Below are 26,840 nucleotides of genomic sequence, written 5' to 3'. Positions count from 1 at the left end.
CTTAAAAGAAATCTATTCTATCTAGACAATGATAACAAACACATTCACTTTGCTACAACGGATGGTTAGATTGAATCTCACTAAACTAAATATGCATAAATTAGAAATCTACAACTCATACATAATACAACCATCAAAGAAAAATTGTGAAATACTTAGAACTTTCGAATTTCATCACAATTACAAAGCCATACCCATGCGCACATGTGAGATGAAGTCCTACGAAGGATCATGGAGTGTGATCCGAAACATTGATTCAAAAAACACTCGTGCAATCAAAAGATCATTTGACAACCAATTCATCTAAATAATACTAATATGAAAAACATATCTGAGGTACATAAATTTCTATTTCAGCTTTTGGATAAGCTCTCAATTGCTTCCAATCATGCAAAAGTCTTCAGTAAAAACAAACACTCCATCAACAGTCCCTACAACCAGCATTCAACACGAACCGTAGCAGTTATTATCATATTTGGTTACATTGCAAAGGCATTGTGTTTTGACTCTCGCTTGGAGACTGAAGTCTGTGCTTATGCTCATCCTTACGGATTTGCATATCTGAGAACATAAATCCAAAAAGAATTAAAAACAAAAACAAGAGAAATTTAATTACAAAGAAAGTAATTTATTTCCTTTTAAACAACATATATAGATTTCAGAATGAGCTAGTGCACGATTTAATCAGTCACGCAATATGTCATCATCTCCATCTGAATCCTCATCATCTGGAATCATCAAAATGGCTGCTACTATATTGCCCAACAATGCTTTGAGAATTGACTGGTTCCAAAGAAGGACCCTCCCAGCTCTTATCCGTCTTATCCTTTCTGAAAGAGAAAGCCAACCAGATGAACCACCAGCTTCATATTCTTCAGAAGATCCTCTTGACAAATCCTCTGACAATGAACCACAACACTCAAGTCTGTCTGAGTATTTTAGAATGTATTTCTCTTCTTGATCTAAAGCCTCAAAATCATATGCAGCAGGAAGAGGCCTTCCAACAACTCGTGCATGACAAACACTGCAAAGACACTCAATAAACAATTCACATTATCAAAAAATTTCAAATTCCTCAATTATCTTTAGTAACGCCCATGATTTTTGGTTTAACCATACTAATTTCAAATTCCTGGATTATCAAGAAAGATAAAAAATAATCCATTCTGAGTTGAAAAGCTATCAGTCTAACCATACTAATTTTCAAATAGAGCTTTAGATATTAGATCCACTATCAAAGGACAGTCCTAAAGATTTCTAATGCTTATAGTGATTCTATCAATTACGAAATTCAAGAAAAAGTAAATGTCTAAAAATAGACTACATACCATATATAATATAACCCATCCATTTCTTGTCTCTGTACTCTTCCCAGCAATTCAATCTGCAAGATACCCCCAATGCATAAGACTGGCTTTGGTAGTCTGAATGTTTGAAGTTTATCCTCCTGGAAAAAAAGGGGCCAATTAACATTCAGGTTCAAACTACAAAAAAATTCATGAATTGATAAAAGGAAAAAAATTCTGTCATAACACCAGAAATACCCTTAATTCCTCAGACTTTCTAACATTGAAATTTCTTGCTGTTTTCTGAAATCTTGCTTGTATTAATGAGGTTATTATATAATATAGTCCAAGGTTTTATATAATGTGATGTTTTTAGGGCATCTATCCACTATTATGATTTCTACTGAAATCGGGGGTAACATAGATGAAAATTAATAAAACTGCAAATCAAGTCGGGACAATAAATATTTCACTAATACAATTTTTAATACATAGTAATCAAAATGGCAAATGTTGGGATGGCCCTCCAATAACCTTATAGCCATTGCAGACGTATTGCAACACAGTAACACGTACTAAAAGTTCCAACAAATAAGAATGTGAAGCATTCTTGCAGTGGAAAAGGGATTATTCATGCTTGTCGAAGGAAGAAATTCAGATATCAAGAACCCGTGATGTTAAAAATTGGGACAATCTCTTACTGCTGATATAACTGCTAAAGAAATATTTTTGATACTGTTGCAAGAGATGTTATTTGGCAGTGTAGAGATTGAATAGCAAACATTAGGGCATCCCATTTATGCCATGTAAAACCAGAAAAATGGACAGGAGAGAGAGAATGATGATGATGATGATGATGATGATTGAATGATAAAGTGTGGGTCAACTACAGATGTGTGGGGTCAACTGCAGATGACTGACGATGATTATGATGATTGCATAGGGTCAACTGCAATCGTCAAGTCTAACTCCCTACCGTATTCCTACTGCTCTGTGGACTCAGGTTTAGTCAGTCTGTTTCTGCATACCAAAAAAAACTACCAAGACACCCAAACTTCAGTAGAGCAGGCTGTATAGCAGAATTCTGGAAATTGAGGAATTTTGGCTCCAAATTTGAAGAACTGGTTTCCCTTCTCCAACAACAACGACAAGAGGACAGTGTCACTAATGATTTTTAGGCATGTATCTCTCTGCTTGAAAAATGTCATGCCATCACACCACATTTTCAGCAACTTGAAGAGAAAGTTTTGTTGATTCAAAACAAACAATTGGAATTATTCCTTCAGCATGAGCACCTAAGGAAAAAAACAACAGTACATCAAGAGTCCAGCAAATTATGGGTGGATGAACAAAATTCATGGATTCATTTGGTTAAAGGTGGTAAGATAACCCCTCCCATTATTGTAATTGTTGTTCAGGTCAAATTTGATGAGAAAAATGCTAGGCTTGCCAAAGCACTCAACCTCCAAATTCATGGGCCCAAACTGATTGAACCACTACAAGAGGACGTCCCCCAACCATCCTGGGGACAATGTCAGGGAAACTTTTTTAAAAACACTTTCAAGTTGCCAAAAAAAGGCATTTTTTTAATTGTTTTGTGGGCCCCTACCTCCCAAGTCGCCCTAAAAGTCATAGGCAAAAGATTGACTCATTTGATCATTTGTATGAGAGGAAAAAAAGTGGAGCAGCAAGAGGATTTGAAGAAAGCAGCGGGATAGAAAGAAAAGAGGTTGAATCTACGGTGGGATGTTGATCCCAAAGATGTGACCCAGGTTGATGAGGAGACACCAAAGGGATTGGTTGGGATTCCGTTGGATGAGGTAGACGTGGACCATGACAGTGGTAGAGACTCAAAGGACTCTGGTTTTGATGCAGTGTTAGGAGCTGCAGATTAGGGGCAGCAGCGTACTTTGCTTTTTTGTATTTTTTATCATAATTGAAAATGAAACTATATGGCAGAAGTGTAGCCTTTGGGCATTTTGTATGTTACTTTTTTAATATCAAAAGCATTTGACAATGAATTCTAAATTATGAATGCATATTGAGTATTGACAATGATTTTTGAACACAAATGTTCTATGTTAAAACTTAAGGTTCTAAAATGTTTTCATATGCATGCTATATCCATGTTTGTATATGAATATAAGGTATATATGCATGCTTAATCCATGTTTTCATATGAACATTTAAAATTTCTGTATATATATTGCCATCCCGAAAGAAGCCCATCCCCCCGTCCCCGTATCGGAAACTCAGGGTAACATTGGATAACACCCTTGTAATCATGTTCCAGTCTAGTCAAGCGCATTTACAAGCACTTAGAGCTAACAATCAACTTTTCTCTCCCTGGAAAAAACAGTATGCAGATCTTGGAGGACTTTTTGAAGAGAAGCTTAGTAAGGCTTGTGCTCTGGTTTTTTGTTGTCGAAAAGGAGAACAAGTGGGTTGTTATTAGAGACTACAAAATTGTTGGAATTGATTTTTGAACCCAACAGCACCCCAAAATCACTTGTAATCAGAGTACCCAATCACACAAGACAGAAGCAACTAATTTGCTATAACGCCTAAGATTTCAATAAATGCAAATGAATAATGATTGAATATAATTAAAATATACAAAGATAAACCTGTGTTATAAAGACAAAGATGAAACCCTATGATAAGATTTAATTAGATCATGACCTATGTTTTAATCCTATGACATGAGAAAGAAAAAAGCACATGGCCTAAGTTTTAGTATGCTAATGTGAATAGAACCTAAAATGAACTAATTAGGTGATTTACCTTTTTTCACACCAACACTTCCCCCAAAGTGCAACTTAGGGAGTATGATAAGCCGCAAAGATGTACCCATGATGAATATGGACATGTCTTGAATAGAAGGCCTAATGAAGTACCGATACAATGCAAGCAAGATTTGCAGTTATCTTTATGAAACACTCCTATAGATTGACTGATCCATTGTACATTAATGACAAAAATAGTATTCGAGCAGGGCATAATGTTAAATTCTCCTTTCTTCCATCTCATGCACATGCTAGTTTACACTTCTTCTCTCTTTCGGAGAGGAGCTTTTTCCCTTGAGGTTTTTCTACTTTACTCTAGGTGTTAAGAGTTGCAACAAATACTTCAGCCAAAGCTTTTTGCCTTTCGTGGTTTAAGGAAAAAGGCATCAACAAGATTGTTATGGAGACAGACTCCGAAATTTCAGCCTCAAATCTGAATCTAACCAATCTCTTGCAAATTGGAAATTGAGAGGGATTGTTAAGAAGATACAAAAAGTCAATAGTCCTCGGTGACTTTGTGAAATGACATATTGCAAACATTATTCCTGTGGAATAATACAATGCCAAACTTTCTAGAAAAATTTGGCCTCAAAATTGGAAAGTGACAAGGAACTTAACTCAAGATAGAACTGTCATATCCCCAAATAGGGATAATAAAAAAAAAAAAAATCTCCAAAAAGAGGGCAACGAAATTTTTTAAATTTTATTTGCATATAAGAAATTCTTCTACAAACTCAGATTTGGATTCAGATTACTGATCTGATTTTTCTGCTGCTATAAATAAATTACTGAGTATAGAAAAAGTACAGAAAATCACTCTTAATTTGCCCAAAAATTTCAGAAATGATTCATGTTGACTTAATTTTATTTTTTTAAGACGAAGATAATTAACAGTATGCAGATTTAGACACAATACCCTAGAAAAATCTTCAAACCCTATCTGTCCTTGCCAAAATACCAAAAAAATCAGAGTTAGGTATGTTGTACTTGTTTCCACTTGTCCTTGTTGTTGCTATCTTCAATTATGCCCAGTAACATGAAGACACCTTGCGGTAGATAACCCAAATATGAACCTGATGCTTGAATTTCACCTTCAAAAACTGGCCTCGAAACCTAATAATGAATTGCAGCTCTAAAAATGATGTGCTAGGGCATCACAAATCGAAGCCCTCCCACCGAAACACACCCTTCTAACTAGAGGGAGCCCATATGTCTCTCTGAAACTACGAATACTTGAGGGTTTCATACCTTAAACCAAAGATTGCAAAAGCAATAGATAAGAGACTGATAGCATAATGAGCTCCTCAAGAACCCTAGAATGTTATATAATGACTCCCCAAAGGATGATTTACCTCAACCCCTAATCCACTACCAACTTAATCCAATGCTTCACATAAAAACATTGTTTCACAAAGTTTCTTGACGAAGGGACGCAAGGACCAAGGGCCTAAATTTGGGGTCGAAGGCAGGTTGGGGCGGGTAGTGCTAATATAAAAATAGAGGTGAATCGAAATCTTCAAAGGCAAAATCTGCAGTATAACATCTATGTGAGTACCCCATGAAAAGCCAACTAGTTTTCACCAAGTTAAAGGTTGCAATCAATAAGTAATGGCGTATGCCATATAGCAAGTGACCCAACGACGTTCTCAACAGAGGTGGCAAAAGTGGTGGTGTTGTGAGGGGACAATCCCTCAAGTCCCTAAGTCTTAGAAATGTCCCCTTACAGGGGACGCAAGTTTTTGGGGGGGGACACGTCCCCATGGAACATTGATAAAGACCCTAAAAATGAGCCAACAAGCTCCTTGAAATCCCAAGCTCCCTTGGCCTTTTTGGTACAAGCTTATTAAAATCGCTTAAACTACATGTAAAGGGGGACAACTTAAGTCTTTAGGCTAGGAGTCACTAAAGTTGCATAAAATGATGTGCCCACAACTTATGAATATAATAGAATACAAGCGAAAGACCCCATACTTACCCAATAATGCTCAACGTCCTCTTCCTTTGGATAATCCAAGGAAAGGACAGCCAATGCACTGTTAAGCCTCACGGCTTGATTTGGGGACAACACAAAAACAATGACGACATCAAAAGGCATAGAGAAAGCCTTAACCATCTTGATGAGAAATAACAATAGCTTCAAGTCTTTTTAAGTAAGATGGGTTATCCCCATGACCTCCTTGACCTTGAACAGTATTAACTCAACTGAAAGTCTCACCTAAAGTAATCATCCACCTTTAAAACACCACTTTGATGTTGTCACATGGGATATTTCTTTAAGGAATTTCTTTGATAGAAAATTATAAAAGGGGCCTTCTTTCAAGACAAGGTAACCATTATAGGTCCCACTAGTAGTGGATGAAGGATTGTTGTTTATGTACAAACCATAGTCATTGTTCCACTTCCAAGATCTCGCTTTTGGATCCCATGTTTTCAATTATTAACCTCCTTTGCTTCCCAATGATTATTTTTGTTCGACTTGGACTGAGGAGATTTTGGAGAGAATGAAGCTTTAGTGAAAATTGAGTTGCCTTTGAAGGTGAGTGTTGATGTATCCCCAGTTCAAGTTTCAACTACATTTTCACCTTATCTCCCAAGTTGATTTGTTTTTAGTCTCCTCCCTATATTTTTTCTACTATGATACAAGCTTGGTAAATTATCCATTTGTTGATTTATATATGATCTATCTTGCAATCTTGGATTTTACTTTTAATGGTCTAACAATATTTTGTCAAGCATCACCATCCCTATGCTAAATGTGTCAAAATGCCAAGGCATAAATCACCCCTTGCTCTCTAGCTTGAGACTCAGCACTCAAACCCTTTTTTTTCACCAAGACACCTATATGTAAAAATTATAGTTTTGGGCAAGCTCTTCAACTCTATTAAACATGCTTGCCAATATATCAATATCCACTTCCTCCTAACCCTACTCAGACACGCCCTCATCAAAGAACCCATAAAAATGCTATTATGATTAAAAAAATCACTGAGCTAACTAGCAAATCAGTTCAAGAATCATATTCAGCCTATAAATTCTTCTATCTGTGAGTGCTTGAAACCTATAGCCAGAGATATTTAGGTAGTAAAATCCCAAATTTAGTCACTTGAAGACCAATAAAACAGAAAAGTCAATCAAAATCAGACATCTCAAACAGCTCCATTAAGCTTGACTAGACATCCTAAATCAAAGAGGTGGAACCCTACATAATTATGAAGTCCCCACAATAAAGCATTAGTATCAAAATCTCATCACCCAACCTCTTTGAATATACTACTAGATATAAGTGGCACTTAGAAAAACTTGAAGAAATAAATAAATGATCCATCTTATCATACCAAGCCCAAGGCTTATTTAAGCCCATACCTTATAGAGAGATCACGTAAGCCTATAAACAAATGAGGGATCCTAAACATATCCTTGTAGTTGTTCCATGTAAATTTCCTCTTGATTATCTGCATGTAAAAAGGCACTCTTCACATCCATCTAATTCACTATTCAACTCTATGATCCAGCAAAGGAAAAGACAAGGCAAGAAAAGGATTTCAAATCATCTTTTTAATAGGTACAAAGTCCTCTAAATAATCAGCCCCTTCAACTCGGAAGAATCCCTTTGCAACTAAGTGTGCCTTATGCTTATCAAAAGAGCCATTTGTTGTACTTGGTTCAACAAACCAATTTGCATTGAACCAACTTTCTTCCTTATAGAAAAGAGACTTAAGTCACATTTGTTATTCTTCTAACATAACTTCATCCCACTCAAAATTTCAACTAGATCTATGAAAGTCTATCAATTCTCTGAAACTGCATATGTAACAAGGCTCACTCCAACTATCTAAGATGTAGTGTGGCGAGAATATGCGGGATTTTTTGGCAAACTTGTTACTTACCATTATGTAGTTATTCCCCATAATGAGAAATTATGTGCCATAGGAGGTACAAGTGTAGCTTTTGAAACTTCCTCATCTTCAGCATCCAACAAGTCCTCACCATCTAGGGAAGAATCGAGTAAAACATGAAATGAATATGGAAGAGAATTGGAAAATATTAGTTCAAAATCCCACGAGTATTGTTCAACTTAAACATCTTGCCTAAAAAATACTTCATGAATTCTTTGGTTGGAAAAAAGATAGCTTCACACCAAACAACAAAGATTGAAGGTTGGTCCATCTTCTCCATAGCCTTGCACTTTTTATTAGGAAGAAACACCCAAGGTTCCCTATTGTTATCCCCAATGTTGATAATGCCAATTTTAAAGCTTTGGGTCCTCCATGAAAAAGCTTGTCAATTGAAATACATTGATTGAACTTGTCTTTGAATTTCATGCAAGTACTTCAATTCAGCTATAAAAATCCTCCATCATATAATCCCAATTGAGGCAAATCATGACACACTATGAAGCAAAATCATTAATCGTTAGTCTTAGTCGTGTGTGATTTGGAATAAAGTTTGTCATCTTGAATTATTGCAAAATTACTCGAGTCAAGACTTAAGGCCATGTGATCTTGTAATCCTTCAAAGATGTTTAAGAGTCCAACAAAGTAAATATGGACATAGTGCAGAACTTCAATGCAATTTCGATAGTTTACAGTTTTGTAAGTTGGTGTTTTTGCAGTTTGCAATTTTGCCATTGCAAGAAGACTCAAAAAGTCCAATGACATATTTAAATAAGGGTTCTTTTGAGTTCATCTTCGTGTTTAAATGTGCTTGTAGATAATCTCCAAATATGAAAGAAAAAGACTTTAGAGTTTTGATGCATTGTCACAAGCTTCTAGAAGTTCTCACAAAAAGATAACAAGTTGTGTTAGGGAAAGGTGTGATGTTCACCTTGCATAATGTTATAATGTCAAAATTAACATTATTTGCGATGGGGATCCAGGGATGAAAGCTTCACATGGGTTAGACATTCTTGGGGCCACTTTATATGTTGTATGTAAAATTGAGATAAATATTTAATACAAGTTTGCAAATTGAGAAAACATTTAATACTGAAAAAACTAGGTGCCAAAAAGGTAAAACTTAGTACCAAAAAGTAAATGATGGGGGGAATGGTTTTGCAAGCTCATCGTATAAGTCACATGGCTTATGTAATACAATTTGATGGTTTTGTGCAAGTTTATTTCCATAAAAGCAAGCACATGAATAGTTCTAGAAGTTGGCTATCATAACCTTTGGCTTGCTGGCTAAAGTTGATTGAGCATCTCTTGCAAGTTGCATATATGAGAAGATGAAGCATGGATTGACATGTGTGGTTATATGATTCTCATTTACTTGTTCACATGGAGTGCATGTAGAGAGCTTGATAAATTCAGAGATATTCATGGAGACTTTGCAAGTGCATTGTAATCTTTGTGCATGAGATCATACACTGAGTGTAGATGATTTTGGAGACTAAGATTTTCCCTCATGAGGGTTTTCGTAGGGTGCATCTTGTGTCATCTTGATGGTACATCTATTTTTCTCTTTTAGGGTTATGTAGAAATAGTTCTATATGGCCGCATATTTATGTCATGCCCCGCCATAAAGGAGATAATGATGCCCTAGAGAAACATCTTTTTTTTCTGTGAAGGATGGTCGAATAGCATGGTGACTGCTTGAGGAACAATGATTAATAAGAAAATTTGTTTTAAGATAGCAATTGAATATTACAAACAGCAAAACAATCGATGCAGGAAGCATTAAGAAGTGCACTTAAGGATAATAATGATTGGTTACGAAGAGATACACTAAAGGTAAATTATGAGGAGACACATTCCTTTTGAGAAGGTAGCATCTCCCCCAAGGAACGCCTATCTTCATAAAGCAATTAAAGTACATGCAGAGGAAGATCCGATGGGAAAGGCATCAAGCAATTGGAATAAAGGAAGATCAAGCAAACGTTTGGAAGAGCATCCATAGAATCGACATCTGCAGCAATCATCAAATCAGACAGAGGTTATTAAGAATAGCAAATACCAGCAAAGGATCAGACCTATAATAGATCAGATCCAAACTCTTCATCTCAAAACAACTAATAGCATTATTACTGTTGTTGTGGATGTAATCAAGGCTCATCAGGTTTAAAGGAGATCTTTTATTTGGTATAGTTATAACCCTCATAGATGAAAAACTCTGCGGGTTTTTCAAAAACTCACGAGTCAAAACCCTAGCCGACTCACTTGCCATTAAACTTGGCTTCGAGTTTCTATAAAAACACGCAGCGTTTTTGAGGAAATACTCGTGAAATCTCGTGGGTTAAACTCTATTTCTCGAGAAAAACTCGTCAGGAATTACAAATTTTATTCGCAACTTCTATTTTTTGGCCAAGAGATAGGATGCGCTAAGGTTTTCATCTGGTTTTTGAGCGCGAATAAAAATGTAATATGATTATATGACTGAATAACTAGTTAAAATGTAATATGATTATACGATTGTATTTTCAAATGTTCAATAAAGTTATCGAGTTATTGTCGAGTTTTTTCCCGAGTTTTTTAAAAATTTTGGGCTTGCCGAGCTCGAGTTTTTCAACTATGATAACCCTAACCCTAATTGTGATTCTAGGGCAAATTTAGGGAAATTTCAAAAGGGGTTATTACAATTTCCTTTCAAAATGAATACAATTTTGAAGAGCTTGAGATTTATAAATGGTAGACAAGCGATTGAAACACAATTAAGGATTCCACATAATATTCTAAACTCGCATCTATATCTAAAAGATTGAATAATTTTTACAATGTATTGGAATTCCAAAGGTCTTCAACAAGTTTACACTAAAAATACAACTAGGTTTTACTTTGCAAGTTCAACACTTCTTAAGAAAATGGGGTTTCCAAACTTTGAATAAACATTTGACGTGAACAGTTTCACTTCATGCCTCAAAGAAATGTGATCTAATGCAATGTGTAGATTGCAAGATAAGCTCGAAATAAGGTTTGTTGTAAAGGCCCTCAAAACTTTTGAATAAATGCAATTGGCAGCTATAAAGCCAGAGCTCTCAACTTTTGCCAATGTTCTCACAGCCTACTCAAAAATGAGAGTCATGGAACAAGCATTGAAATCCATCAAAGCATAGTTGAAAATGGATTTTTGTCTGATATTATTACAACTGTCCTGTTAGACATGAGTGCAAAGCATGGAAAATAAGTAAGGCACATAAACATAAAAGTGGTCTCATGGAGTATAATGATTGCAATATATATGCAAATGGATCTGCTAAAAAGGCTTTTGTAAATCTCAAGAAAATGTAATTGGCAGCTGTAAAACCAAACTGAAAACCAAATAGGAAAACACTAAGAGGAGGGGGGAGGGTGGTGAATCAGTGTTTTTAACAACATGAACCAAAAATAAACAGCATGAAATAAGAGAGACAAAGATGCAAAGTTTTATCTCGAGGAAAACCCAAAAGGGCAAAAACCACGGTAATCACTAACTCAAATGGGCTCCAACCCAGTTACAATAAGTGCTCCAACACTACAATTTGAGACTTCAATCTCAGTTACAAGGCTCCAACCTATGCAATCAGACTTCAAACTTGACTCTAATATTGACAGAATGAGGACTAATAAAGCCTATACAATGCTGTGGATATCCTCCATTAAAATTCCAATGCCAAAAATAACTCTTTCTTATACAAAAAGAACACTCCTTTCACAGTCTCCAATCAAACCCACTTTCAGCATTGATCATTTCCAGTTTTTGAAGACTTCGCACATCACGGGCCCCCTCTTGTGATTCTAGTGTATTTAACAATGTATCGTTTTATTTGGCAAAGACTGAAATTGAGATTTATGGTGCCCAACGTCTCCAAAGAACTCACAGTACAAACTGAAGCTTATATTGGTCCCCACATCTTCACACGACTTTCAGCAAGATCACTACTTCACAAATAATCGTTCAACATGAATATTTTTTCCTATGAACTTGCCTAGATCTGAGATAATGTCCACGTCTGGGTAGAGAAAGCTTCAAGGCGCAACTCTATAGCATTTTTTCTCAACACAAACTACACATAAAACCTATCGATTCCATCTGCTACCATAGCAAAAATCTTCAACAAAAACGGCTTCTCATCACTTCTTATAATACATGACCTTCAATAAAATCCCTGCAATACAAGGGTCTCTTTTCTAATTCATTGTCTTACATACATGGATATTGTATTCTTCTTGCTTTTCAAAAAATTTAGTCACACCAAAAATGTCACCAGCTATATTCCATCAATACACACTTCAAAATGTCTTCTTCAAAATGTGAATGCCCATACAAAAAACACCATCTTCACAGTTTTTTTTTTTTTTAATTGCAAAAAAACTATTCTATGAAAAGGCTTCACTGAACTTGACAGAGCATCGTTCCACAACCACGCATAGGAAGAATAATTAAAAAAAGCCTCAAAAAGAGTACAGAGCCATTATTAAGCAGATGCATCCAAAACGCCATTAATATCATGAGCACCTGGCCATCTACTGAAACACAAATTCAAACACAGCCTGAAATCAACTGCATTTAATGATTGCCTGGAACCGTCAGCAACGAAGAAATACGTACTTCTGAAAAAAAAACGTCTACAGCTCAAAAGAATCCAAAACTGGGCTAACAAAACAGTGTAACTGCTTTCTGCAACACGTGTAAACACTTCTGACAACACGGGGAATCCGAAATACTAATACCATCTTACACAGAATCCAAAATGCTGTCTGCAAAGCTGAAAAACAAATCTTGTCATCTTACACAGAAGCCAGGAAGTATGAGTTGCTAGGAGACCAACACTGCAGATCATACACTTCTCAACTAGCCAGGTGTACACTAATAAACTCACTTAGCATAATAAGACTAGGAGACCAAAAAGCTTCTAAGCAAATATAGAACAAGTCGATCAGCCAAGAACACTTGGCTGGACTTGACATCAATGACACTTCAACACAAACTTCACAACCTTTCTAGAATCATCACAGCCCGAGTCAAGTTGAGAGTTTTAGGATAGAGAGTTGAGAGTTTTAGAATAGTGTATGGATGTCTATCAAAACATGAACAAAAGCTGATTTTGTTGTGCATTGATATTGCAACTGTCTTGCCAAACGTGTACAAAATGTGGAAGCTCAGGCACAAACTGAATAGTTTGACAATACCTCGTGAAAAACTAATCCATAGTTAAGCGAAATGGATCATTTGACAAAATTCCTCAAGGAAATATGTTAATAGCTGCAGATCTAAATCAAAGCTTGGACAAGTCACATGAACTATTTGACAGAAAGCTCATCTAAATCTTGACTCCATAACTTTTGCAAACATTCTTTTGGCAGGTGTCAAAATGAAAAATTTGCAACAAGATATGGACATTTGTCAAACACAATAGTGTAAAATATAAAAGTTATTATCAAACAATGTGGTTGTAATCTCCAGGATAGGCATGTATGCAGATGTGCAAGTAGCAGATGTGAAACAAGGTGTGCAAAACATTGAAGAAGAAACATGGCACATGGATTGTTTAATACGATACTTAGTGTCATAAATTGCATCCTCGTACAGTTTCATACTCATTTGGGGCTCCCTTTGGTGCTTCTCCCTCCTTACCCCCGAGATTGACTGATTCTACTCAAATCTAGGCTAAACCTGAGGACTTTGCACCATATTTGGTTCTCTGACCTAGTTCCCAGCCCAGGTGGACTAGACTAGGGCACCTAGACCCCCTGGACTAGGGTGCCTAGCACCATAGTCCAACCAAAAAAGGCCCAAATTTGAACCCTCTAACAGTCGGAAAAAGTTGAGCGAGAAAGTGATCCCAATGTCAACCTCCGAAATTTTCAACATGTTTCATGAGGTTGAGAATAAAAGCAAGTCTTATCCCCTCATTTAAAACATCTCTCATCAAGGAATTCAATTCACGTCAAGCAATTCAATTGGGCAAGCGATCAGTCATTCTCAAGGTAGTGAAGGAGAGGTCAAGTATTCAAATTTTTAAGCATTCCAGATGGCATCCATGATCAAGTTTATGTGAAGGCATGCATGATCTTCCACCTAGCAACATCAACCTTTCATGAAGGCTTCAAGGCAAGGAGATTCATAGCAAAGGTATAACATTTCAATTCTGCATCTCCTTAAGGTTTTCAGGGAGATAATTTGTACAACATTCTGATCCGAAATATGTTGATGATATTTGCATCAGACACTTTCAAGTTAGTGGTGCCTAGCCACATTGACCGACACTTCCAAGCTCAAATTGCAGACCCAAGTTCCTTTCTGACTCCTATTTTCAAATCTATTCAGAGTTTGCATTTATGTTTTGTAGCTTATTGTTCATGATGATTATTGTCAATTTTACATCTTTATAACTAGTTCATGCATTTTCTTATTCTATCTTATGCAATCATATCAAATCAGAAAAAGGGGAATGATCAACTATTGTGCCCAACTCTCCCAAGGGTTTGTAGTTGGGCCTATCGATTATTTCTCTAATGTATGTAGATGTGAATGGGTTTGATTCCTAATTTGCATGATTAGACTAGTGAACCCCATTTCCACACACTACATTTTGGTGAACCTGACTTTTCTTGAATATTTTTTGATTTGGATGTTCAAACTTGAGTTTAATCGCATATCATTTTTAGATTTAGAGACATTAATTGCTGAAATCTATCATTTTTGTAGCTCATTTTGCTTAATTAAGTGATTAATTCATCATTTTATTGTTATATTGCATTGTTTAATCACTTGTTTCATTGTTATAGTTGCATATCAATTGTTAATTGCTTGCATTATCATTTACAATTAGCATTGAGAGCATAAACCTGTTCCATTAGCTTTGTCTGCCTTGTGTATGAGTTTTATTACCTGTTGTCCCGAATCCAATATCTCAGTGCAAAGTTATAGACTTATAGCTTCTCAAGGTTTAAATACTAAGGGTGTTAAGCATGAGTTGGCTAACTTATTCCCTAGGAGCTTGGGTGAATCCTACTCTCTTAATCCAACACCTGCTATGCCTAACATTGTTTAGAATCCTTCCCTTCATGCTTCTCGTGATGAGGATGACTCTTCAACTCAAGTGTTTAATGAACAGTTCGGGAAGATTGATAAGCACTTGGAAGGTCTTCAGCAATATGTGAGTCAAGAACACTTGGGTGCAGTGGCAATCCCCTTGATTGAAAGTTTAAGGAGGTTGATTCAAAATGATGAACATGGTGTGGATGTGTTATGTGGTATAGCTCATGTAGTGGATGAAAACACTATGAAATTGGCTAGTTGCACAGAAGTGCTTGGACATTCCAATCCCCCAACCCAAGTTGAGATTTCCACGCCTATTCCTACATCTCTACCTAATGTGCCTTACATATACATCTTCCATCATAGCTACCTCTGCACAAAATGTTAATGCTACACATGTTAGTAGTGGGGGAAATTCACCGAGTCTGAGAACTTTTCTTTCTTGATGCCTTCAAATTCTTTCAAGTGCCCTAAATTTGGAGAAGAACTCCCCCGTGCTTTTGCCAAAATGGAGGAAATTGGAATTTTCTCTGTGAAGTATTTCCCATAAGCCAAATTTTGGCTATTAAATTTTTTGTAACACCTTCATGCAGACCTTTCAACTTTAGCCAAGATTTTGGCCATCTCTATGCTCGGACGAACTTTGCCTATGAGTTTGCCTTCAATTTTGAATTTGGCTTGTGTTAAGTAGGACAGACTTCGTCCTTGGACAAGAGTTTTATTCATTTCCTCTTTATTCTTCTTCATTCTTCCTGTTTCCTTTCCAACACTTAGTCAAAATTTGACTCTTTTGTTGTGGAAAATTCCACACTTGACCAAATTTTTAATTTTCTCTTGGCAAATTCCAACACTTGGGTCAGACTTTGGAAATTCCTTTCCTTGGGTAGGTGAATGTGTTGGCAAAGAGTCTTTAGAAATTCATGTGTTCAAAAATTTTCAAGTGTTGAATAAATCTTTGAAGAATAAATCTAATGAATAAATCTTTGAAGAATAAATCTAAGTGTTGGATGAATTTTTTAAATTCTCTCCAAGCGTTGGATAAACCTTTCCGACTTTCCAAACTTGACCAAACCTTCACTTATGGCGGATTTTGCCATGTGTTATGCCATTTTTTGCAAAGTGTCAAAGCGAACTTGGTCACATGATAGGCCAAATTGTGCTTTTCTTGAGCGGACTTTACCTTTCTTGTGCCATGCTTTTCCTTGGCGGACTTGATGATGTGCTAGGATATTTCATTTTAGCCTTGGCAGAGTTCATAGTTTTCAAGACAACTTACTTCTCCTTGGCACATGCCATTTTTAACCCTCTCATGTGTTGGGCAGACTTTACACTTGGCCAGCCAAACTTGGGCAGACTTCATGCTTGTCAAGACATTTCAACCAAGTGTTGGGCGGACTTTAGCAACTTCATGCCACTTCATAGTTTTCAAGACAACTTACTTCTCCTTGGCACATGCCATTTTTAACCCTCTCATGTGTTGGGTGGACTTTACACTTGGCCAGCCAAACTTGGGCAGACTTCATGCTTGTCAAGACATTTCAACCAAGTGTTGGGCGGACTTTAGCAACTTCATCCCACTTCCTTTACTAGTTGGGTGGACTTCATGTGTCATTGGACATTTTCAATTTAACTTTGGGCAAAGTTAACCTTTGTTTGGCCATGTTTTGACCTTCTTTGCTGCTAGGTGGACCTGACAACTGCTTGAACAATGTGCATAGCAGACTTTGAGATGCTTATGCCATTTCCATTGATTCTTTCCTTAGCGGACTTCATAATTGTCAAGTCATTGTGCATGTGCTAGGGCGAAGTTTCCTTTTGCATGCCAAAGCATAGCGGACTATGCATATCCCTTGCCATCTCCTCTCCATTCCTTCCAAGGCGGACTTGATGCTTGGATAGCCATCTTGACTTCATGGCATGGTGGACTTGATGATAGGTTGGATATTTCTCGGACCTTGCCAAATCCAATGGTGGCACACTTTGAACCGCCCTGAGACATGAATACTTGGATGAATTTATGTTTGTCTGGAACAATACCTTGCTTGGAGATTTTCCCTTGCTTTTTGTACTTGAAAACACAAAATTTTGATTCTAACGATAGGAACGTTGTTGCCATGACCCGAGGGACCTGTTGTGACCTTTTCACACATCGCCCCATTACAAATGGGGACCCCCTCTTTCTGACTTTTTGCATTGGTTAGTTTAAGGTTTTGGCAGCATAGTGGGCAATTTTGAGTTTCTTGTGCCCGAGTCTCAAAATTTTGATCATGCCTATTGTCGTTTAGGGTTTTTGAAGTTATAGGATCAAGCGCGTAAAGTTGAGATTTTAAATGATCCTAATTTTTGTCTAAGTGTAGACCTTTTAGGCGTTACGTATTTTGAACATCTACGTCGGTGATTTTAAAGTGCTAAGGTATTTTAGGACCTTTCGGAGTTGTTTTCTCGCTCCTAGGAAGTTATTCAAGTTGATTTTGCACTTTATCCTGATAGCTTTCCTTGTGTTTCGCTCAAATTTTTGGTGAATTTGCCCAAGTCCAGATGAGTTTTATTGAGTTTTGAGGTTTCCTAGCGATTTTGAGTGGAAAAATCATCATTTTCCGGATGAAAATCCATATTGTAAGGGTTAAAAGGTTAAAATTCCACACTAGAGGTGCTTTTCCCCTCATATTTCTGACTACCCATGATTTTCCCCACTCAAAATCTAGACTGGACATGGATTTCCCTTGGATTCCAGACATGCCTTGTTTTTCCCCTATTTAGAATCCATACTAGGATTGATTTTCCACGAGATGATTGAGAATTTGACTGAGTGTTGGGATTTTTCCTGACTACCTTCGTTTTCCACTTGGAGTGTGGATAAGGTTATGGATGACTTTTATGATGATTCCTGAAATGGATCAATATTCCACCAGGACTTTTGTGACGAGATTTGTGGATTTTTATGCGGATAATCATTACAGACCCTAGGTGAATTTCCACTGGAGATATTTTGATGATTTTTGTGTATGGATGACTATCCAGACTAGGGTCAATTTTCTCCCAGGAGGATTTTTGTGCTAAGTGATGAAGTTTAAGTTGGAATTTTGATTCCAGACCCAAATCGATTTTCCTCTGGACCCATTTTTGTGCAAGTTGATGAAATTTTTGATAGAGATTTTTATCCCTACTTGGGGCGATTTTCCCCCAAAGGGGATATTTAATGATTTTGTTGGGATTCTTATCCCAATTAAATCGATTTTCCCATGTTGGTCATTTTTTTATCTAAATTTTAAAATCTCTCAATAAAGTGATCCCAAATTTAAATGTTTTTACGAAGTGCAAACAATTATTTAAAAATAAACAATTAATAAATGATTTGCAATAAACATTTAATGATTTTACCTTCTAGAAGCAAATCGGTTTTTTGCCAGGCAAGTATAAGTACAAGTTTTTTATCCCACATTGCTTGTGTGGTGAAAGTTCAAAGTGAAAACAACTTTAAAAGGAGAAGGCCAGCATTATTATATTATTATATTTGCCAAGTGTGTGCTTGCTAAAGCGATTTTTCCTCCAGCTGGCGAATTTTGGTGAAGTGTTAAGTTGACACATTGGGTTGAAGATTTTTTTGTTACCCATTTTTCCTCATTTCCAGCCCAAGGCGATTTTTCTTGGCTGCCATTGGAGTGTGTTTAAGCTTCATTTTTTCAGACTTTGGCGATTTTCCTAGAGGTGGCGTCATTTTTGGAGGGGGGGCGATTTTGGTTTGGAGGAGATTTGCCTTCATTTTTGAGTGAATTTCTTCATCATTTGTGATTGCTTGGCTGGGAGATTGCTGTCAGACACTTTCAGACCTGAGTTGTGATGCCATTATTGAGATTTCTTACCTCCATTGCTGGCTGGAAAATCAATTCTCAGACATACATTTTATTTCCAGCTCAATTCCAGCCTAGGCGATTTTGTCCAAAGGCTGATTGGAGGCATTTTCAGTCAATTTTCAGAGCTTTTCTGTGTTGTTGTAGGGTTGAAACTTCATTGAAGGGTGGTTGTCCTCAGAAAACTCCATTTCCAGCCACTTGTCATTTTTGGCGATCTTGTTTGGAAGGCGTTTTTGGTCATTTTCAAGGATTTTTACTACTTTGCAAGTTGCTGGTAAGTCTGAAACAATTCATTTTCAGACTTGTCCTCAGAAAATATTCTTTTTACCAGCCATACTTGCATTCCCGGGATTGATTGTTTTCACCATTGAAGTCGATTTTTATCAAGTTTGTGCACATTTGAGTGATTGCAACATGTTTTTAGAGATTAATTTGTGAAGTTGCAAGTTGTCTTCAGATTTACTGGCAGCCATTGTTGACTTCGGAAGGTGTCTTCAGACATAGTTTTGTGTGAAAACATAACCTTTCACACCTTTCCTTAGTCATTGTTTGATCCGGTATACTCCTTTGCACTCTAATTTGAATATAATTTCTAAGTATAAGGAGGTGTTTTCAAACTTTGGTCTGAAAATTATTGATTTTAATGAATTTCATGAGGGTTTTATGCCCCAACCTTGTCACATTTTGCATTCTATTGTTAAAATCTGTTGAGAGTGTGGATTATTTTCCTAATTTCCATACCCAAATTTTTCTAAATCATTAGGAAATCAGAATTTTTGTCGAGAATATTTTCCGAAGTTCTATCTTCTAGCTTCGTACAGGTATGATGTCGAGGTCCACATTCAAGGAAAGGAGAGAATAACAGAAGATAGTTGAGAATGGATTCTATCTAGAATCCAAGATGTCATCCAGATGGGAAGGAGGTTATAGACACAAACATGCATTTCCTAAACATGCGACAAATGCGACAGCGGATGTTCGAAATTGAGAGCTAGATTCCTTCCCCAGCTTATGTGATCATTATGAAGAGTGGCCTTTATTAGGCCGCTGGATTTCCGCAATCCATACAGTGCAGTGAGCTTATCCTGGAGTGTGCACAATGTTATGATCCTCGCTCCCAAATGATTAAGACTCCTAAGGGTGCCATCATTGCCTACCTTGTTGAAGATGCGATCGCTAAGGTGTTTGGAATTCTACGTGGAGCGGACATGAAAGATATAACTAGGGATGAATATGAAGACCGATATAAGAAGATGGATGCGTGCAAAACCATAGTGAACAAGGAATGGATGATCGAACTAGGACTCATCATTCCAAGGGTCCCAAGACACTCATGTGCACATACTTCAAAGATGAATACAGTGATTTAGTATTCTTGCTTAACCGAGTGATGGGGATGCCGCAAGGTGCAATATATGATGGATGGATGTTCTATTTCATCCAAGATTGTCTAAAAGGAACATTGATAAATTGGTCTAGAATCATAAGTGACAATCTGGATTTTCGGCTAAGGAATGTGGAGCGATTCAGGTCATTCGCCATGACTTCCTATTTGGTGTACCTGCTTGGACGATTTGTTACATACAAGGGATTGATATGCAGAGGTGAAGTCAGGAATGGACAAGGACAATTCAAGAGTTATGAGTGCTATCCACAACTGAACATGTATCAAATTGAAGATTATAAGTGAGTGAATGATGTATTCACAATGTACATAACGCGAATGTTGCAAGGTGGAGTCCATAGAAGGTTGTCCAAGGAGGCAATGGATCTGATAGAGAAATATGGATCGTGGTATATATAGTTTCCCACTTTCACATATCTTAGGATTCAAGGATTTCAATCCGAACCCTACAGGCTTCCTAGGTATCCTTCTGACAGAGTGATCTTGTTGGAAGTGGCGAGACAACTTCTGGAGTTTGATTCCATCCAGAAGGAAAAGAACAGAATGGGCACGTCATTTCCTATTTCAGTTGGGAAGACATTGGAGGTTTGCCAATCCGCCTTAGCAGCCAGCACAGCAAGTGAGGAACTTGCGTTCTATCGATTTGCAACATACAAAAGAAGAGAAAGGTTTGATCCAAATAAAAAAGTTGGAAGGATCGGGGGAGAAAAGTTCATCCACAAGGTAGACACAAAAGATTATTGGGCCAACCTAAAGGACGAGCAAGCAGTAAAGAGAAAAATGTGGTCCACAATGTCAGTGGATTTCATGAGGAAGTGTGGACTTTTCCTCATTCCTGACCAAGTGTTAGATGACAAGGATTATACGCATCCACAATATGAAAATGAAATGAAGAACGCGATTCTATTGCCTAATTGGTCAGAACCAGAAGAAATAGATTTGAATGTATTGATGAGAGACGTCTTGAGTTTCTCCCGAGCATGGGTAGATATTCAGATGAACAGATTAGTTGATATGGATGTTACCTTCACTTATGAAAAGATGAAACCGGAGGAATCCGGTTCTAAAGATGATCAGAGGACTATCAGTGATATCAAGATTCATGCGGATGAGGAGAGTCAAGCTCCCAAGAGAAGGAAGAACACACCAAGAGAAGTCAAGGCTAGAGGGAAGAAGATTGAGGAGGTTAAGAAGAAGAAGCAAAAGACTATCATTCCTTCGCCACCCCTCAGTGTCTCATCAATCAAGGAAGTTGAAGTGCCAGAACAAAACAAGGGGACTGAGCAATGTTCCAACACAGTGATACTGCCAGAGAATATTCAAGATTTACATGCCACAGCGACATCTGCTCCACCTAATGAGGATGATGATCAGCTGGGATCCCCTACTGTCTTTTTGGATGTTAGTTTGGGAAAGAATGTATATGATTTGACCAGGGATAATCCTGATGATGTTATCTCGGCATTCAGAGGGCTTGATCGAGATATGTGTCTCGATGATGGTATGGAGATAGCCGCTATTCCTGATTGGCTGATGAAGAGTATGGAGAAAAGTAAGAAGATGATAGAGGCACAGCTTATTGATGACATTGATGACTAATTAGCTAGAAGCAATAAGGAAAAAGAACCTAAGAGAGTTGAGATTTTGTCAAACATAGCTAGAGATGACACAGGAATGCGGATTGCGCAGGTGGTTGTTCCTATTGGAGGTGTGACGGTGGACATTGCTACTCCCATGGATTTCTAGATTACTTCAGTTGCCCTTGGCCATACTACAAGGGAGCAGGAATTTCAAGAGGTTGGTGATAACCTCAAGGCAATCAGTGCGAGATTGGATAGAGAGATATAGAAAAGAGTGAAGTACGAAGAAGAGAATATCAGACTTAGAGAGTACATTGCAGGGATAAGGCGTGAGAATCCCACCCTTATTTCCCCTATTGCAATTGATCATGGACTACATTCACATTATGAGGCAGCAAGAGATACACTCTCGGAGGTGGAGAAATGGATTGAAAATACAAAGAGACTGGCAGATAATTTCCTTACTTAGTTTGTCCAGGTATTTGACAGGACAATAGGGCTCATATTCAAAATATAGTATTTGGAGGGAGTTTGGGAAGAATTCCGACCTATTTAGGAGAAGACTATTCCACACCTCAGAGCTTTGAAGAAGATTCCTAAGTCCACATTGGTCAGGGAGAATGTTGTACACAATGGAGATAGATACGATTTCCATGGCTGTTATTGTTCATTAGCCATGAAGAAATCAACTTATGAGAGCGCACAACTGAGTTGTGCAGAGATGGAAGGATCAATTCATGATATTCAGTTGAAGATCCTTGCCTCAATTGAGGAGTTATTGGGGGTCGATGTCAGTGAAGACAGTGGGTTAGACTTAGCAGAATTAAGAGACAAAATGAAATTCATGTATTTTAATCAGTTGGACTCTTTCAAGAAGAGTCAAATTGATGATTTGGTCTCTTTGTTGATTCATGTTCATAATTCGCAGAAGCTTATGTCAGATCGGGAGAACACTTTGGATGCTTGCTCGAATGCTTTGAACGTGATTGATTTACAACAGGATACCATACCCAGCATTTCCATGGAGGAGTTAGATTTTGTATTGGCTAGATTCTTGGAGTATGGTAGGAGAGAGAGATGCAAGGAGGAATCTTCTAGAAGATTCCCTATTTGATGACTAGGTGTTTTTCTATTGGGCCACATGTTGGTGGCTCCATTTTTTATGTAAACCCTAAATAGGGCAACTCTAGGATTTTGTTGGCATGATCTTGGCCATTGATTTAGTTTTAATCTTAGCCATCCATTTTGTATGAGACTCTATATATACCTCATTGTCTCTCATTTGTAATAGAGAGTATAAGTTGGTATATGCTGCAGCTTTTTGAATATAAATCATTGTTCAACTTGATGGTGATTTTGTTTTTCAAGTGTTGTTTTGCATTCAAGGTTCTCAATTCCTCTAAGTTAGATTAGAATTTTCTTTCATGTTTGTTAGATTGAATGAAAGAATTGTTGAGTATATTTGTGTGGAATCCATGAATCCATACCACTAGCCTCTTGCTGATTGTAAGTGCGCCTTGCGTGGTCAACTGGAAATTTATGCAAACTTAACTTCGATGATTACATATCCATTGTTATGCATCAACTTGGATGGTTTCAATGCTTGATGGTAATAATTTGAATACCTATGAGATACCCCTTAGATGATTGCACTAAGCTTGTGTCAAAATTTGTTCGATTTGATGGTGAGACCTTGCCTAGTTTGATTCCCCACGAAATTTGTTCATCATTTCCTGCATTCCTAGGCTTAGAATAGATTTCCTAAACCCTATTCCCTTTTGCCATTTTTTAGTAAGTCTTGTTAGAATTAAGTCCAGAACTACATTGCCATATCCTAAGTTATCAACACACTGTCGTGACGTATTCACACATCGCCCCATTGCAAATGGGGACCCCTACTTTTTTTGCTTTCTAGGGTTTTCTTTCTAGGTTTTTAGGGTTTTGTTTGTTAGCCTTTGCATTATGAGCGTTGCCAAAGGGATTACTAGGATGGCAGGCTCTGCTTGAGCCAGGGTGAGTCCACAGGGCCCCAGAATTAGGGTTTCTTTGAGAGTCTTCCTTAGGGCCTAGTTTTGCTCTTGTTGCTAATTGTGTCTTGCTTGGTGAATGAGTATCATCCTTGAAGGTCTGAGCTAGGTCAAGTTGGTGAATCATGAAGTCTAGAATGTCATCCCGATCTTCAAAAACCCTGAAATTTGGCTAAGTCTGGAATGTCTACCTGATCTTGAAATTTGACTAAGTCTGGAAAATTGAAGAATCCTCCAAAAACTAGATTTTGCAATATAACTCTTGGAGGTCCGAAACCACTCTCAAACATCCTGACAGTATATATGGAATATAACTTAAAGTATAAGAAAGAAATTTCTTATACTTAAATGTTATATTCCATACAATGATCCTGACGGAGAGACCAAAATGTCAAATTTCGTACCTGAGCCTTCCAAAGGGTCCAGAGCGAAATTCTCCATAAGACATTCTACTTTGACCAAAACCTAGAACTAACGCATTCCCAGGCTTGAATGAAGGTAAAAACGCTTGTTTGAATGAGGAAATGTGAAAATAAAGTTAGGATTTGAGCCCAAGGATGATTTTCGCTCCTAACCCTTCCAAAGGGTCCAGGGCGAAATTCATTTTTCTCCACTTTGCTCTTTGATATGACCAAATTTGTTGACTTCTGGGGCGTGATGGGAAGGTTTTGATGCACATTTGTCTTCGAGAGGAGATTTGAGGTGACAAAATGATGGAAATTAGCCTCAGGTAGGAATTTCACTCCTGACCCTTCCAAAGGGTCCAGAGCGAAATTCTTGAAAACACCTCATTTTCTCCCTTGTTTAGACCAATGTTCTAGTTTTGAGGTGATGGGATGTGAAAATGTGAAGGATCTTGGCCAAGATTAGGAATTTTGCTCCTGACCCTTCCAAAGGGTCCAGAGCGAAAATCCTTATACACCTCAATTTATCACGTCAAGACCAAATTCCTAGTTTTTAAGGCATGTTTGGAGGTGTTTTGAATGTTCTAGCCTTAGGGAGTGACTGGAGGTGAAAAAAATGAAGGATTCTAGCCTAAAAGGTGAATTTCGCTCCAAACCCTTCCAAAGGGTCCAGAGCGAAATTCATGTAAAACCCTATTTGTTCGCAAAAACTGGAGCTATATGTCAACCTAAGGGATAAATTTGCATGATCATGAGGGAAGGAGGCCTAATGAAGTTTGTCCAAGGTATGAGGAGGAGAAAATTGTTGTTTGTAACTAGGGCTATATAGGGTTCGGATTGCCTTAAGGCAACATCCAAACCCTTTTAGGTCTGGGCCCTAAAGGGTAACGTGCCCCAAGTCTAGGCCCTGCCCTAATCCTCACGCTATCCTAAATACACTCGCATTAATAATATTGGCGCCAAAACTTAAAGGAGGCCGACTTACAAATAAGGGTTAAAGGTGCATATAAATAAAAGCCATTTCACAAGTCAAATACATTCAGTTTTGCTTATGCTCTCAGTTATACGAAATAACTCCAGCAAGGTGCAAATTCAGTCTATGTGAAATACTTCAGTCAAGGTGCAAATTCAGTCTAATCTAAGTGCGACCTTGATACCTAGAAGTGCGAACATTATTGTGCAAAGTTGAAGACTCTGCTGATAACACAAGATTCAACATTGTGTGAAGAGCTCTATGCCCTAATTGCAAACTGAAAGTGTAGATTCAGTTGCCAAGAAAGTGCAGACCTGATGCATGTGAATGTCCAGATTCAGCTGTTAAAAGGAGCAGACCTAGTGCATGTCAAGGTACAGATCTGGTTAATGTTAAAGTGCAGACCTGGTGTTTAAAAAGGGCAGATCTGATTCATGCAAGTGTGCAGTTTGAAGATCTCACTTTTGAACTAAGTATTGTATTATTACAATTCAGAATTGAATACATAATCTGACCTGTGGGTCTTTAGTGCTGGGTTTTTCCTCCTTGGAGGTTTTCCCAGGGTAATTGAGTTGGTCTCTTGTGCACTCATTTCTTTCTTTCATTTACTAGTCTTATTCACTTAATCCTAATCTGAAATTACATATTGAAAGTCTGATTGCTGGTCTAATACTCAAAATCCAACAAAAATATGTGAGAAATTGGCTCAAAAGGTGAATTTCGCTCCTGACCCTTCCAAAGGGTCCAGAGCAAAATTCCAAAGCACATCCATTCTTCACTTTGTTTGCACTAAGAGTCTTGTTCCTTAGATTTATGGCGAAGGTTTTGATATGTTCTTGCCTAAGAGGTGTTTGAAAGCATTTAAGGATGAAGATTATGACCTAAGGCATGGATTTCGCTCCCGACCCTTCCAAAGGGTCCAGCGCGAAATTCATATTTCCTCTATTTTGCTTCTTAGCTTGACCAAGTTTGGAGCTTCTAAGGCATGGTTTGGTAGGTTTTGATATATATTTGCCTTGAAGAGGAGTTTTTAGACCTTAAGATGATGAAAATCAACCTGGGAGGAGAATTTCGCTCCTGACCCTTCCAAAGGGTCCAGAGCGAAATCCTCCATTTAGCCTTCTTTTGGCCTAGAAAACTAGTTTGAATTTGCCTGGGGCCAGTTGAGTGATGGGTTGCCTTGATTAGGGTGGATGGAAGTTGGTCTGATCAAGCTTGGGGGAGGATTGGACGAATAAAGTGCTAAATTAGCCTGGAAACATGATTTTCGCTCCTGACCCTTCCAAAGGGTCCAGAGCGAAAATCCTTATAACCCTTGTTTTCTTCCTTATTTTGGCTAGGCGTTGGCTTGATGGAGGATGAATTGGTATGTTCTTGCCTTGAGATGTAATTGGATGATTTTGAAGATCAAGATTTTAGCTTGAAAGAGAATTTCGCTCCTGACCCTTCCAAAGGGTCCAGAGCGAAATTCACTATAAACCTCTTTTGCTACTTTGTTTGGGATCCAATCCTTGTTCCTTAGGTGGAAAATGATCTAACTTTGCTTCTTGAGGTGGTTTGAAGTTGGAA

General features: G+C 37.6%; 1 protein-coding gene across 6 annotated transcripts in view; it reads right to left on the bottom strand.

The window, feature by feature from the left end:
• Positions 1-332: 332 nt before the first annotated feature.
• The window catches only part of LOC131077227 (F-box protein At4g00755), a 45,883-nt gene continuing 19,375 nt past the window's right edge, over positions 333-26,840 (bottom strand). For all 6 annotated transcript variants that reach the window (XM_059211080.1, XM_058014673.2, XM_058014676.2 and 3 more), the window contains 2 exons: positions 1,329-1,447; positions 333-1,024 (listed from right to left, as the gene is read on the bottom strand). In XM_059211080.1, the coding sequence (XP_059067063.1) occupies positions 685-1,024; positions 1,329-1,447 (459 nt within the window). In that variant the 3' untranslated portion in view covers positions 333-684. The remainder of the gene's footprint in view (positions 1,025-1,328; positions 1,448-26,840) is intronic.

Source organism: Cryptomeria japonica, chromosome 9 (assembly GCF_030272615.1).
Source record: "Cryptomeria japonica chromosome 9, Sugi_1.0, whole genome shotgun sequence".
Taxonomy (NCBI): domain Eukaryota; kingdom Viridiplantae; phylum Streptophyta; class Pinopsida; order Cupressales; family Cupressaceae; genus Cryptomeria; species Cryptomeria japonica.
The sequence above is the reverse complement of the archived record's forward strand: the minus strand, read 5'-3'. Positions and strand labels throughout refer to the sequence as shown.